This window comes from Anthonomus grandis, unplaced genomic scaffold (assembly GCF_022605725.1).
Source record: "Anthonomus grandis grandis unplaced genomic scaffold, icAntGran1.3 ctg00000375.1, whole genome shotgun sequence".
Taxonomy (NCBI): domain Eukaryota; kingdom Metazoa; phylum Arthropoda; class Insecta; order Coleoptera; family Curculionidae; genus Anthonomus; species Anthonomus grandis.
This window is the reverse complement of record NW_026088484.1, coordinates 31,630-48,543: the sequence shown is the minus strand read 5'-3', so window position 1 is coordinate 48,543 and position 16,914 is coordinate 31,630. Positions and strand designations below refer to the sequence as shown.

Sequence of the window (16,914 nt, the reverse complement as noted above, 5' to 3'; positions counted from 1 at the left end):
CACGTATCGGGTATAACAGTATATGAACTTATACCTTCAACATCCAATGAACCAAGGGGTGTGTAGTTTTCAGCTGAATGTATTCGTAACCAATTGTGGAATGCACAGCAAGCTTTAATGATATCATTGATCTTGTCAAAGTTTAACGCTAAAGGTTTATCAAATACCCTAAACCTTGTCACCAAAATTCCGAAAGCATTTTCTACAATGCGACGTGCTCTTGACAACCGGTAATTAAAATTTTTTTGTTTTTTTGTCAGTGGTGCGTTTCTTGCAAATGGTTTGAGAATTTTTGTTGTTAAAGGAAACGCATCGTCTGCTATAAATACCCCATTTTCTGGAAAATGTAACATGTTTCTTTGCAACGAATCATTCAAAGATGACTTGGCAAAAACAGCTGCATCATTTGCTCGTCCATTAGTTCCGACATCAATATAGCGAAAACAATAATTTGCATCGACACTCGCCAACAATATAACACTAAACGTTCCTTTATAATTAAAAAAGTGGATCCGGAATTCGGAACTTTTTTAATAACAACGTGTTTACCGTCAAGGGCACCGCAGCAATTAGGAAAATTCCAACGACAGTTAAAATCTTCTTCTTCTTCCATTCTCCGTCTGTTTGTGGTATCTGAAACAAAAAAAAAGTTTTCAGAGTACAGGAACGGCTGAAGATGGAAATGAGTATGGCGACAATGAATTGAGCGGACACACAAATGTTACATCTGTGGAAAATGAAGGAACACCCGCAGCGACGAATACCCAGTTTTTGGTTCCATCAGCGCCGTCAGTTTCGACTTCAGAAAACCGTCCACCCTCGCGTCGACCTCAAGTGATTTATTTTGAAACAATCGTCACAAATTTCCCGTAAACGTAAAATGGCTGATATCAATGAAACTATTGACAGGCTAAATGCTGTAGGATCAGGTAATGTTCCAACGGAGGATGAATTTGATCACTTTGGAAAATTAGTTGCCGCTCAACTAAGAAAAATGCCAGAACTGGACGCTTTATTGTGCGAGGAAAAAATAGAAGATGTTACTAAAAAGCAATGCATTAAAATTATTAGAAATACTTCGACGAGTTCGTCTTCTTTTCAATATTCATGGACACTATCTCCATCACAGGAAATTTCTTCTAATTTCCAAAGTTTGCAGCCCAACTAGCTGACATTTTGAAACAGTGGAAACAATTTGAATTTATTTTCTTAATCCATGCTTCACAACCATTTGCTTCCTTTTATTATACATTACGTGATAAAATAAATATCTGCTTTCCCTTGGTTAGACTTGAATCAAAGAGAAGAAAACCATGGATCACCGCGGGACCTAAAACATCTGCCCAAAATTTGCGATGCTTAGCAATACTTCGCAAATCTATTGACAATCAATTCATCAAGTCTTATTTTCAGGATTATCGGAAAATTTATAGGCATCTGACAAATGTCAGAAAGGAACTGTATTACAATGAGCGCTTAGATTCGTCCGGTAACAGACAGAAGGAAAGTTGGTTAATCATTAACGAATGTAGGTAGTTTGAATCATCGGACTTGGGGCCCGATGATTTCAATGACTATTTATCTAATATTGCTGAGAAGTTCCTAGAAGCAGTTCCCAGTGACGGCGATCCATTGCAGTATCTTAATTGGAATCCTATCAATCAATCATTCTTTTTCCACCCTGTAGATGCCACCGAGTTCCTTGAAACAATTCAGTGCTTGAAGAATCATAGGTCTTCGGGTTCCGATGGTATCTCCTCACGTCTGCTGTCACTTCTGCCTGCGAGCGCTTTAGGTGCTTTGGTTTGGGCAATCAATCAGTCATTTCTTCAGGACGAGTTCCCATCTAAGGACACGCAGGATGCCATGTTCAGATTCTTGGAGAGTGTGTATCTATCTATGAACTCCAAGGAAGCTGCAGCACCGGTGTTCTGTGATCTGTCCAAGGCCTTCGATTGTGTGGATCATGGAATACTGCTGTCAAAGCTTGATTTTTACGGATTTAGAGGAGTGGCTTTGGGGTGGTTGAAGTCATACCTGTCTGGCCGCACACAGAGGGTGGTTGCATCTGGATTTTCGTCAGGGATAGCACATCTTAAATGTGGTGTACCTCAAGGGTCAGTGTTTGGTCCTATTTTATTTTTATTATACGTTAATGACTTAAGCTCTCTATAACTGCATCGACTAGTGGTTCAGTTTGCCGATGATACTACAATTCTGTGGCATAACAAAGATCAAAAAGTAGTCAGATCTCTCATAGTAGAGGACCTTCACAAAATTAAAGAGTGGTGCATCTGTAATCAGCTTGTGTTCGATGTTGATAAGACCTTTGTTCTGGGCTTTAAGTGTAATGTAGAGCGTTTTTTGTTTGATGAGCAGAGCCCACTACATGGTAGGGATTATTGTCGATTTCTCGGCCTCTTCATTGATGAGAGTTTAAGGTTTGACAACCACGTTTTGGGCCTCGCTGCTAAACTTTCTTCTGGTTGTTTTACAGTCAGGGTTGCCAGGCATGAGTTGGGTGGGGTTGTTTGCTTGTTCAGTGTATTTCGCCTTAATAGACTCTCATATCCGTTATGGGTTGCCATTTTGGGGTTTGTGCTCCGAGGGACTCCTTAACATAATTTTTACTAAAAGAAAAAAGCATTAAGGTATCTGTGTGGTGTTGGTCTGAGAGTCTTTTGTAGACCTCTTTTTGTAGCTGAAAGAATTTTAACAGTTTTCTCACTCTTTATATTGGAAACTGCAACACTCATGCATAAGTCCGTAAGTCCATCATCCTGCACCAGTCATAATACTCGTCAAGTAGGCAACTTATCTCTTCCAATTCCCACCTCCTCACTTACGAGAAACTCTCTTATATTTATTGGTCGTAAAATATTTAATCCTGTTCCTTTTTCGATTAGGAGTGCTACAGACCTTAAAAAGTTTAGGAGAGGACTAAAGAAATTAATCTTACCAAAAGCTTACTACAGCATTGAAGAGTATTTTAACGACTCATTTTAATATTTAAAATTAATTATATATCTGTTGATCAGATTTATTTAATTTTTTTATTATTTTTGTTTTATGTTCGTTCTCGCCTTTTCTTTTCTATACATCTAAAACACTTTACCATAAAATTTACACACATTACCAAAATTAATCATAACAAAACAGATTGAGAAAAAAAAGCATCTTTTTGATAAATTTCATTAAAAAATAAGTAAAGCTGTCAATAAAACAGAATTTAGAAGAAGTAAATTACATTATTTAACAGGAAACAAAACTAAAACACTAAAATGATGTCAGAGCACAGGTTAAAAGGTATCATTAAAAAAATCGTCAAGGCTATAATATGCCCTGGATAATAAAAGTGATTTTAATTCCTTTTTGAATCTCTTAACTTCTAAAATTTGTCTGATACATAGAGGAACATGGTTGTAAATTTTTTTGCTGAGGTATATAAGTGAGTTCTTCGTGAGGGAGGATGTAGGGATTGGTAAGGGAAAATCGTTAACCTGGCGAGTCATATGACCAGTGTTAGAGGGAGGTTTAGGACATTTATGAATAAGAGTAGCTGTTTCTAAGATAAAAAGAGAAAAAGAGTTAGGATTTTTTGAGATATAAAGAGAGGTTTACAAGAATCTCTTAACCCAGCAGAACATAGGTATCTAACTGCCTTTTTTTGAATCACAAAAATTATGTTTAATAATCCCTTGTTGCTTAAACCCCAAAAAGGCAAGCCATAACGAAGGTGGGACTCAATAAGAGAAAAGTACACTGAACGTGCAACTACCCCTCCCAGCTCATGCCCCGCCATTCTTACTGCAAAGCATCCAGAGGATAATTTTGATGCAAGATTTAGGATATGATCTTCGAAGCGAAGGCGACCATCAATGGTATTACCAAGGAACTTACAGCTTTCTTTGTTTTGCAAGGGGGAGTTTTCACTAAACATAAGGCCCTGAACGTCACACTTAAATCCCATAATAAAGGTTTTGCCCACATTAAATACAAGCCTGTTTGCAGCACACCACTCCGATAAAATCTTAAGATCCTTAAAAACCTCGGCTCTAACATTATCAGAATCTCTATGATTCCATAAAATGGTGGTATCATCAGCAAACTGAACCACTTTGCCCTGCAGTTTTAATGAACCCAAATCATTTACATAGAGCAAAAATAATAGTGGTCCTAACACTGAACCCTGAGGTACTCCAGTTTTAAGGGATCTGGAATCGGATAAACATCCAGATACTGTAACTCTTTGGGTACGATTAGACAGATAGGATTCGAGCCATTGCAATGCCACACCTCTAAAGCCATAATTATTGAGCTTAGACAGCAGTATTCCATGATCTACACAATCAAATGCCTTGGATAAATCGCAAAACACTGCCGCCGCGGACTCTCCAGAATTAACTCCACATAGACACTCTCCAAAAAGCCGAAAACAGCGTCAATAACTTTTGCATTTAGTCGAAGAAATATACAGAATAACGACGTTAACGCAAACGTCGTTTACGTCGTACGTCTGCGTCTTTGTGCTGACGTTACTTCACCAGCCTAATATCTGCTGTTTACCCCACTATCGGTGGCGCCACTGTTTGTAGATATTGGAACTACTATAACTGTCAAAAATATTTGACGTCTGTGTTATTATTTTTGTTTTTTTTTTATGATTCATACCGGTAGATCCCACAATTCTAATTAAGTAAATTCAATTAACCTCCTTATATTAATAAATGAATATTCTATGATTCAGTTCCTTATTTCTCATACAACAGTTTAATATGTGATAAAGGTGTTTTGCTTTAAACTTGGCGTGATTTCCTGTTTAGTTACTATCAGTTGATTAGTTGTTTTTCTACTGCCTTTAGGTAAGTATCCTGGAAAATGTTTACATGAAGCCCTAATTTAAAGCTAGTAACCCTAACTAATTAAGTACAGTATCAATAATCTTCTCTAAATATTTAATATCTCAATAGCTCCTTAATTTTAATAATGTATTGCCTTATTTCTAACGACTTATATTTAACACTTTATTAGCAAAAAAATAGATTATAAATAACACTAAAAATATCTAGGAGTCCTAATAAACTGAAATACATTGTCACTATTTATATTGTAAGGTAAACATTAGTCTCACTACTTGATCCTGTTTGATATTTATGAATGTCACCTACATATTTAACTTAATTTTGTCAAATAAGAGGGCAACATTATTATTTTTTAATTTTAAAATTTAATTACAAATACAAATATAGTAGGTATAAAATTGTACCTACAGTGTTAAAATTGGTGCCTTAAGTCATGAGTGACTTGTCGAGACATAGTACTTTAGAATACAATAATAATTTTACAGTAAATTTGAGAACACATTATAAATTAACTTGGTAAAAGCAATATTAAAATTAATTTTTTCTTCTATGATATCAATAAATAATATTAGCAAATATACTAGTAATTATAACCAGACCACATCAAACTCGGCTGGTTAATCTGTTTGGGTGTAAAATATTTGTTTACATTAAAAAACATAACTTTAAGAAACCATTTTCATAGTTAAACTTTATTGATTCAGTTATACATAGATTGATCGACGTATGTTCTACGATATGAAGTATCTAATCACTTCTGGTAGTATTTGCTTAACATCAAAGTATCTACTACTGTTCTTGTAGTATCTACTTTTATTTCGAAGTAAATGCTTTCAATTGATTAGCATCACCTCATTTTGATAACCTGGCAAACTTGCAAGTTTTGATAAGTTAAGATTTTTTTTAGTTGTTTTATTTACGTTGTGGTATTGTACGGTATAATACGCATATAAAATGTCTTCCGACGAGGAAATGCCTGATCAAGAGGAGTCGCAAAATGAAGATTTGCAATTAGCCTTTGTCACAATGCTGGAAGACTACATTCATTCATTGTATGAAAGCCATTGCCACTTGATAGATATTCTCCGGCAGGAGTATTCTGATTATGATTTTTATGTCTTCGGTAATTTTAATGTACCAGATGCTCCCTGGGGGAGTGACAATTTTGGCGCTGTGGTTGAGTGCAGTCCTAACTCTCCAGGTTTAACTCTAGGTCAGCTTTATGCTTATTTGAATTTTTTTCAAAAAATAACAATACCTAATGATAGATTCGTTTATTTGGATCTGATCTTCACCAATAAAAGTAATCTTGTGGTAACAGAAGCAATTGACTACCTTTTTTATAAATCTCAAAACCACAAAGTGTACAACTTTGAATTAGATTTGTGTGGTGAATTCAAGCCAAATGTAGAGTATGTAGAATTTTATTATGATTTTAAGCTTGCAGATTATGATGGCATTAATAATTACTTGTCTGGAATTGACTGGACTACAATACTGAACACGACTGATATTAACATAGCTGTCTCTCAATTCTATCACATTTTAAACATGGCAATAGCCCTTTTTGTTCCTCTCCAAAGATATAAGACATCTGATTTTCCCAAGTGGTTCTCGGGTGAACTTAAATATCTAGTTAGCTCACAAGAATTACATCAGTACTCGTGATCAATCTGATTATGTCACTTTTTCTAATCTCAGGGCAAGGTGCAAAACTTTAACGAATATTTGCTACCGTGATTATATTTCAAATTTACACCGATTACTGTGTACTGACCCTAAAAGCTTTTGGTATCACCTCAACAGTAGGAAGGCAGTAAATAAAATTCCAAATTCAATGTATTATGGTGATAATGAATTTTCTGGTTGCGAACAGATAGCGGAGGGCTTTGCCCAGTTTTTTTCAACTGTCTACAATACTAATATAAATAAAAATAACAATTATTATAAGGGTCAACAGGTGGGAGAAAATATGACAATTCCTAATCCCCAACTGTCTGTTGGTTTGATTTTTGATAAAGTTTTAAAATTAAAGGCCAAAGTTAGTTTAGGTCCTGATGGGATACCAAACTATTTTTTTCAAAAATGTGTCTGTACTGTTTCTCGCCCTCTATTCTTCCTTTTTCAGAAATCCCTTGGCTCAGCACTCTTTCCGTCATTATGGAAGCATAGTTTTGTGGTACCAATATTTAAATCAGATGATAATGACCAAATAGGCAACTATAGGGGCGTTTGCATCCAGTCGGCCATTCCAAAACTGTTGGACAGCCTTATCTACGACCAAATTTATTTCTATTGCAAGGAGCTGTTGCTCAATCAGCAGCATGGGCTTAGTTCGGGCTTAGATCTACGATCACTAACTTGTTGATCTATCAGTAGGATCTGTTGGATGCCTTGGAGAGTGGATGTCAGATGGATGTGAATTATACAGACTTCTCCAAGACTTTTGATAGAGTCGATCACAGAATCTTGCAGGAGAAACTTAGAGTGTTTGGTTTTTCCAATCATATAGTTGCCTGGCTCACAAGCTTCTTGTCAGGTCGGACTCAGCAGGTTAGATTGGGTAGTGCTAGATCCAGCAATATCAATGTATGTTCTGGTGTACCTCAGGGTGGACACTGTTTTGAAAATAGTGCCTTTTTATTGTTTGCAGATGACCTGAAATTTTATAGAGTAATCCAGACTCCCAAATTTTGTTACAGAATGATTGGTGTGTCAACAATATCTTATTCTTAAACATAAAGAAATGTAATTATATTAGTTTTCACAAAAGAAGTAAAAAAGTTGTAACATCATACAATACAGTGTTGGCCGACTCCCACGAAGAAAATACCTGTAAGCACTGCAAAAAAGGTGTAAAAACTTCTTGGAGCTGTATATCCTGTTCATCTGCATTCCATCCTAGTTGCGCTAAACAGGCGAAAGTGGTAAAACAGGACGTAAACGGAAAGGAGATTGTTAGTTGTTGTCAGAAAACCGGAACTAGCCAAAAAATTGGTGAAATGGACGAAAGGAGGATGAAGGCCATTTTTGCTGACCTGTTTAAAGAATATTTAGCTCCTTTTAAAAAATCCATAGACAGAGAATTTAGCGAACTAAAGAAATCTGTTCAATACATATCGGACTCTTTTGATGAGCAAAAGATCATGATTGATAAGCTGGCTTTGGAGACAAAAGTGCTGAATGAAGAAAATGATTCTCTGAAACAGCTTGTGATTAAGCTTGAATCCAAGATAAATGAGATAGAACAGAGGGAAAAAGATAAGAACATTATTATAAATGGCATTCCCTACCAAGAAAACACAAACTTGGCAGATACTGTAAAACGTATTGCGAACACTTTGGATATTCAGCTGGATGAAAACTCAATTTGTGAAACTTACCGTCTAGGAAAAAGAACCGATGTTCCCCTATTGGTAAAATTAAAAAGCCAAAAACATAAAACTTTACTCTTCAGGAAAATAAAGGAAATGAAGGGACTGACAACTGAGGCATGTGGCATACAAGGTAAAAATAAAATTTACATAAATGATGATTTAACACAAAATAACCAGATCCTATTGAAAAAAACCATGCAGTTTAAACATCTTCACAAATTCCTTTCGGTATTCACTAGAAACGGAAACATATTTCTAAAAAAGACACATTCTGCTGATCCAATTAAAATAAAAAATGAAGAGGACCTAAAAATTTAGAGAGGAGTGTTGTTAAGGATTACTGTTTATCATTTCAAAAAATTACTAATAATAAATGGAAATGGAAGTTTTTGATGAGATCCATATTGAAAAAAAGTCAATTACCATAGAGCCGCAAAACATGTGTAATATTATTGAAGCAGCCACTAAGCAAATAAACATTTTATTGCTTAATATTAGAGGTATTAAAACTAATTTAGATAAGCTTATTGTGTTTCTTGAATCCTATAATGCAAAACATTGTGATATATTGTTGCTAACTGAATGTCATAACCTTACATCCGCTTCCATGTGCCAAATACCTGAATTTGATTGTTATTATGATAATGCAGATTTTAACGTTTTTGATGGTTTATTGATATACACCAAAAAATCCTTAAACCCTATAATATGCACAGGGAAGCAGATTACAAGTAGAATTAGTATTACTAACTTAACTTTTATCTTGGAAAATGTATGTGTTAGCTTGGAGGTTTGCTATCGCTCCCCAAATTCTAATACACTCAACTTTTTAACTGATTTAAGCCATTACCTTGAAAATAAAAAAAAAATGTGATGTAGCCTTATTTTTAGGGGACATAAACTTGAATATTTTAAATGATGGTGACAATATGGTCAATCAATATGTATCACTTTTAAATAGCCATGGCTTTTTTTCATTATATGAGGATGTTACTAGACCTGATTCACAAACTTGTATAGATCATGTATTTCTCAAAACTAAAATTAAAGAAAATATACTTAAATTTAATCCATATATAGTAAATCACGATATAACAGATCACTTGCCTATATTAATAAATATTGTTTCAAATAAAAATAAATCAGAAAACTCTAAAATAAATGACATAACAATTAGAAACATAAATTATCAAAAATTAATCGAATTGGCCAAAAACAGAAACTGGAATGAAATATCTACACAAAACGACCCTAACTTAGCCTTGAATCTTTTGGTAAAAAATATATCTGAAATAATAAATCAGTCATACTATGAAAGAGTGTTAAACACAAGAGTTAAAAAAATTAAACCTTGGATATCGCAAGGTATAATTACTTCAATAAAAAATAGAGACAAATTAAAACAAAAATTAAGGAAAAATCCTACACCAGAAAAAATCTTTGAATATAAACAGTACAGAAATAAACTGAATAATCTGATCAAAAATACAAAAAATGATTACTACAAAAATAAAATTCAGGAAAATAGTAATAGCATAAAAAAAATATACAATTTTATAAATGAGGCTGTAAATGAAAATGGGAATGAGGGTAAGGGGGAAATAAAAATGATTAGGTCGCAAAATGGTGATCAAATAATAAATCCTATAGAGATCGCTGATAATTTTAACAAGCATTTCATGAATGTTGGTTTAAACCTATCAAAAAGCATTAATACTCCCCCTCACCCCTTCACAATAAACAGGACATTCCCAAGCTCCATGTATTTGAAACCCGTTACTCAGAATGAGATAATTAAATATATAAATTCTTTAAAAAATAATGGCTCACCTGGTAAAGATGGAATTTCTGCAAAAATCTTAAAACTGCTCCATATGCACATTTTACCACCACTTGTACATATTATAAACTTAATTTTTAAAACTGGTGTAGTGCCAAGTCATTTTAAAGTATCTGTGGTGAGTCCAGTTTTTAAGTCCGGAAGTAAGGAATTGATGGATAATTATAGACCAATAAGTGTCATCTCTAACCTGGGAAAAGTCTTCGAAAAATGCTTTAAGGATAGACTGTTATGTTATTTTGACCAAAATAATGTACTATCAAAAAATCAATTTGGTTTTACTCGAGGAGTCAGTACAATAGATGCTATATATGAGCTTGTTAGTGATATAACTAAAAGTATGGACAAAAATAAAAAGTGCCTTGCGGTGTTTCTCGACCTAACAAAAGCATTCGATACAGTGTCACACCAAATATTATTACAAACATTAGAAAAATATGGTATCAGAGGCAAAGTATTACAACTTTTACAGAGTTATCTATCAAACAGAATGCAATACACCAAGATAAAAAGTAACCTTAGCGATCCTGATATCATTAAAATTGGAATACCGCAGGGCACTGTACTAGGACCCCTACTTTTCAATGTTTATATAAATGCAGTGAATGATATAAAAACTCCTGGCAAAGTAATATCCTATGCAGATGATACAGGAATTATATTTATTGGAGACACATGGTAAGAGGCAAAAGTTAAGTTTCAAGAAGGTCTATCATTAATCAAAAAATTTTTCGACACCTTTAAATTGTCACTAAATCCAAAAAAATCTAAATATATAGCATTTTCCATAAACAGTTTAAATAGACCAAACTTTCAAAATATTATTGTAAACAATATTAATGAACCAATTGCACAGGTAAACTCTATAAAATATTTGAGAGTCCATATAGACAAACATCTAAAATGGGATATACACATTGATTATTTAACAAAAAAGATAAAGGCACTCTTACATAAATTTTATTTACTAAGGGAAATTTTGTGCAGAAAACTGATTGTGTTGATCTATAAAGCTCTCGTGGAACCCCTATTAAGGTATGGAATATTGATTTGGGGTGGGGCATATGAAAACAGTCTAAAAAATCTTAAAACAATACAAAACTCAATAGTAAAGATAATGTTAAAGAGACCTAGGTTATTTTCAACAAAGCAATTATATAATTCTGAAATACAAGATTTGAAAACTCTTTTTATAACAACCTGTTGCTCTTATGTTCATAAATTCTATGGTAAACAAAGTATAATAAACCATAGACACCAAACCCGAGCTCATAAACACCAGCAAATTGTACTACCTTATATGATTCGAGATTTTGGTCAACATTCGGCAGTATTTTTAGCTCCAAAATTTTATAACCTTCTCCCAGAAAATGTCAAACAACAGAAATACTACAAAAAGTTTAATGAGCATGCCCTAAGTTATATATTAGGAAACAAAAGAAAATTTTGTTGATTGATCATATGTGCTTGTATCAATATTCTGAAAATTCTGTAAAATACTACATAATACCTTTGTAATTAAAATGTATGTGTATATAGTATATGAATCTTTTTTTTTTTTCTCTTTTTCTCATTTTTATTGTCTGGTTTTTGATTTTTGTTATGTAGTTTTGGGTAAACTTATTTAAAATGTTAAATATTGTGAACTAATTTATATAACGGCTGGCCTGCTAAGGGTAACAACATTGATATATTAGAATTTTTAAATTGTTTCTACCATAGCACATACAGATACTCTGGTATCTAGGTGCTTTATATTCTTAGAATTGTAATATTTTATATTGAAGTTGAATATATTGAATATTGAATATTGAATATTGAATAGAGGGAAGCCCTGTTCAGTATTCTGATACAATCAAGGATCTTGGCATTTATTTTGACGATCATTTAAATCTTAATATACATATAAATAATATAGTGGTTAGGTCCTCCAGGGTTCTGGGTTTTGTTCTCCGTAACTGTAGAGAGCTATCAGTCGAGACCTGTAAGAGAGTGTACATGTCTTTGGTGGTTTCTTTATTGGAGTATGGCTCAATGATATGGTCCTCCTATTACATGACCAGCTGTCTGGCCCTTGAAAGGATTCAGAATAAGTTTTTGAGATTTTGTCTATTTAAATTAAATTTGGAAATACCGAACGATCATGTTTATGATGGTGCACGGGAAGTGCTGGCTATGACAACATTGAGAGAAAGATGTATTCATGGTGATTTAACCTTTGTATTTAAGCTTCTTAATGGTCTGATTGTATGCCCCGACCTTCTCGGTAGAATTAGCTTCAATGTCCCCTCAAGACGAAACCGACTATTTGCTTTGCCTTTTCACGGTACCAACTATGCCACTCACTACCCTATCGAAAGAACCTTAAATATTATCAACCATGAGGATATTGAAGTTGTGGGCATTGGCTTGTCTAGTTTTAGGAATCAAATTAGAGAGATTGTGTAAACTCTTCTGTTGATTTTATGTTGGTTTGCTTGTAAAAACATATTTGTATTTTAGCTATTTTAAGTTATGGTTAGGTGTAACTATTGAACTTTGTAATATATTTTTTTTTTGTAATGGGGTTGATCCCATCTATTAAATAAATAAATAAATAAATTATTTTGGACATAAGAATGACACCCCAAATTAAGGCTGCCAAAGATAGAGCCCTTAAAGACCTAACACATACTTATAACAGTAACACAAAACAACATATAGATGTAAAACAGGTATTAAAAAAAGTTAACAATATGAAAAGCAAAATTAAAGAAATAACCGACATGAAACAAACAGGAAACAAGAGGAAGAAATTAAATCAGTGGCAACAAAAATTTTTTGACTTATGGAATAGAAATGAGAATACAGTGATTAAAAAAGTGCCAGGTAAAAGCCTTATTATATACAAAAGAAATTAAAATAAATTAAAAGAAGTAAATGCAGAAAATAAAAAAAATTATTAAAATTAATAATTTCAAGAAATAAATAAATCCAGGGTCTCCTTAAACAAAAATAACAAAATTACATTATTAAAAGAAATTATTACTTCAACAAATCAACACTGCCGTAGCTCAAGAAAAAGCTGCTAGAGCTGTAGAGCAATTTCTTCGCGCGACATCAGGAGAGTTTTTAAATTTATTTAGAATTTATAGGTACCTACAAAAATTTATGTATTTACTATTAAATTTATTAATGTATGGATAATATGTCTTTTTTTGTTAAAAGGGAAATAAGATTTCAGTTTATTTACTGTTCCCATATGTTTACAATTATTAAGTTTAATTATTTTGTCAAATTTTTCATAAGATATAAATATATGTATTTGTATTTATTTACATTTGTATAGCTACAAGCTAATTTAATAACATTATTAAATTGGTAGGTAAATTACAATTATAAGCTAGTTAAATACAATATACAGGGTGTCAGGGTGATTTTTATTGTTATCAACGCTGCCAAATTTTCAAAATTTTCCAAAGTCTACTTTTCGAGAAATCGATGGCCACAGTTCGTCGTGGGACACCCTGTATGTCTAATATATAATTCAAATAACAAAAAAAAAATTTACTGTTTCAACTGTAGATCAGTGTTGCAATTTCATTTCGAAACTGGATACCTCGACGTCTTGTTTCAGCGTTATTTGGTTCAGCATATAATTCAGGCATAACTACTTCTTCTTCTGCTATATCAATTTCATCAAAATGTTCATCTGGATCGTTTAAAATTTTTGCACAGTTATGTAAAGAATAAATCCAGACATTATATATCGGCATACTCTATCTGTTTTAAGTCTTTAAGTGTTTTAAGTCTTGTTTTAAGTTTTTTAGTAAGTTATTGTGTTTGTTGTAAATGCGTTTTCTATTTTTTTCTAGATTTCTTTGTGTATGATATTCCATTGTACACTATCAGATATATAGGTATATGAAAAGTATATCATTATCATTTCTTTCTCTTGTTTCAGAAAAGACACTTTATTGAGGCACCAAGAAGTAATAATGTCTGTACCTAAACAATGTTCAAGCAATAATATTTCTCAAGGTAAGTCAAACTACACTTTTTGCTGCATTTTAAAAATCAATGAAAATCAATTGATTGAGAGTCCTATTAATTTTACACATTTTTTTCATATTTAATTTGTTACTCTGAAAATATTCAGTTTTCCAAATTTCTTATAGATACACTTTTTGTTCTAAATTAAAAACCCTTATCTTTGTCCATTAATCCAAGTTTCATGAAAATCGGTGAAAAATTAAGGGAATAACTCCTGTTTTTCTACTTGGGAGTCTTATTAATTTTACACATTTTTTCATATTTAATTTTTTACTCTGAAAATATTAAGTTTTCCAAATTTTTTATAGATACACTTTTTGTTCTAAATTAAAAACCCTGTTCATTAATCCAAGTTTCATGAAAATCGGTGAAAAATTAAGGGAATTATTCCTGTTTTTCTACTTGGGAGTCTTATTAATTTTACACATTTTTTTATATTTAATTTTTTACTCTGAAAATATTAAGTTTTCCAAATTTTTTATAGATACACTTTTTGTTCTAAATTAAAAACCCTGTCCATTAATCCAACTTTCATGAAAATCGGTGGAAAATTAAGGGAATAACTCCTGTTTTTCTACTTGGGAGTCTTATTAATTTTACACATTTTTTCTTATTTAATTTTTTACTCTGAAAATATTCAGTTTTTCAAATTTTTTATAGATACACTTTTTGTTCTAAATTAAAAACCCTGTCCATTAATCCAAGTTTCATGAAAATCGGTTTTCATATTATTTTAATTTTTTACTCTGAAAATATTAAGTTTTCCAAATTTTTTATAGACACACTTTTTGTTCTAAATTAAAAACCCTGTCTATTAATATAACTTTTATGAAAATCGGTTGGACATTAAGGAAATAATTCCTGCTTTTCCACTTGGGAGTCTTATTAATCTTACAAATTTTTCCATATTTCAATTCTTACTCTGAAACTATTCACTTTTTCAAATTTTTCATGAAAAAAAGATTCACTAATTAGTTCTATTTTTATATTTGCAGCTACCAATTCCCTCGATGCACCTTCATTCATAAAACACGATTCGTTGGAAAAATTAAAATGCATTAAGTGCAACAAGTATCTTTCCGTATTTCCAATTCATTGCAACCCCAATGGCGACGCGGTTTGTGGCCGTTGCCCTGTAGATTCTTCATCAGATTTCCACCACTGTCAGATATACGAGAACGCAGTGGAATTTCAAAGGTTCCCTTGCACTTATCGAGAAAACGGTTGCTTTGAACTTTTGTCACCCAGAAATGTATTAATGCATGAAAAAAAATGCGTCTTTAAAAAGCACGAGTGTCCTTTAAAGGAACAGCAGAGCTGCACTTGGCAAGGGTTCCTGAAGGAATTACTAGAGCATTTTGAGGACAATCATCCTGTTTTTCTATTGAAAGAGTGTAACTTTGAAATCGACTTTGTTAATGTGCACAAAGAGAATTTCCTGATGCCATATTGTGACGAACTGTTCGTTGTTAGCAGAGAAGGAAACCCTACTGAACAAACTTTCACTGTTATAGTCACTCACTTAGGTGACGACACTGCAATTGAGGGTTATAATTACGACTTAATCCTAGAAAGTGGTAACAAGGTTCATAATATGCTTGTCAAAGGGAAGTTTGGTGAGAAATTAGTGATGCAACACAGCGACATTAAGAAAAACTTGAATGAGCCTATGAATATTGTGGCTTCTATTATTTTAAAAGAAGGGCCTCATGATACAAAACTTATAATGAAATCCTCACATGACAACCTTGATTTAGAACAACTAAAAATTGTGGAATGTCCTGTTTGCCTTGAATACATGCTTCCGCCAATTTACCAGTGCATCATCGGGCATAGCATTTGCAAAAAATGCAAAGAGAATCAACCGCAATGCCCCACATGCAAATCGGAATTCGCAAAAACCCAAAACTTCACCCTGGAAAGCATGATTCTCAATTCGTTAACGTACCCTTGCAAATATGAAGGGTGTGAGTTTCAAAGTAAAGCACGCGATATTAGAAGGCATCAAGCGACATGCGACTTTGGACCATTCACGTGTCCTCTAAAGAACTACGAAGCATGCTCAGCTGTTTTTCCTGTACATCAACTTGACCATCATATGAACCTCAAGCATGTTGAAAGCATTCTTGAGAGTGACATTGTTAGTATTCCATTCGATAGTGCTTGTCACGAAGATATTCATGTATGCTACGTAATAAAGCGCAAAAATCGATTTTTTAGACTTCGTTTTCATTACAAATCTCAAGAAGGTGTTTGCTTGTGGTCCGTTCAGCTTATAGGGCCTTGTGAGGAGTGTGAAAAATATAATTTCGAAATTGAAATTATTGATGCTAATAATAATAATAGGAAGGATCAGCGTTTGTATACCAAGAGAAGTTGTTTTCCATTGGAGGAACATGATGAGTTGAATTTGAAGGTGGAGAGTAGTGTTCCATTTTTTAATTGTCAACTTCTTCCGTTTATTAATTTGCATAATAATCGTCTTATGTATAGAGTATTAGTTAGTGATAAGTTATAATATGGTGTATACATAAGTTTCTGCCTTATTAGTAAGCATAGAATGTTAAATTATATTTTTTAATACAAAATCTATTGAATCTTTTATTTATTTTTTTTTTTAGCAAAGAATGTGGATTACTGTTTACTTACTCTCTACATTTCCTTTTTTCTTATAGTTTATTTATTTCATTACAAATGGTGTCTATGTAATAATTCCTTTCGGTAATAATTGGTCCTTCGAGTCGGATTTAAATTGTACCATTAAATAAAAATTCCATAATTCATTTAATTCTTATGTAATTTC

General features: G+C 32.8%; 1 protein-coding gene across 1 annotated transcript; it reads left to right on the top strand.

The window, feature by feature from the left end:
* Positions 1-4,676: 4,676 nt before the first annotated feature.
* Positions 4,677-16,713, top strand: LOC126749612 (uncharacterized). The gene is made up of 3 exons (XM_050459319.1): positions 4,677-4,862; positions 14,023-14,099; positions 15,107-16,713. Exons 2-3 carry the CDS (start codon positions 14,057-14,059, stop codon positions 16,627-16,629), a joined length of 1,566 nt encoding a protein of 521 aa, XP_050315276.1. The 5' UTR covers positions 4,677-4,862; positions 14,023-14,056; the 3' UTR covers positions 16,630-16,713.
* The last annotated feature ends 201 nt before the right edge of the window (positions 16,714-16,914 follow it).

What these genes read in the sequence shown, in the direction of transcription:
- LOC126749612 (XM_050459319.1), top strand. Translation starts at nt 14,057, where the DNA reads ATGTCTGTACCTAAACAATGTTCAAGCAATAATATTTCTCAAG. An exon ending in AAGCAATAATATTTCTCAAG is followed by an intron (nt 14,100 to 15,106) that starts GTAAGTCAAACT and finishes TTATATTTGCAG; the next exon opens with CTACCAATTCCCTCGATGCA.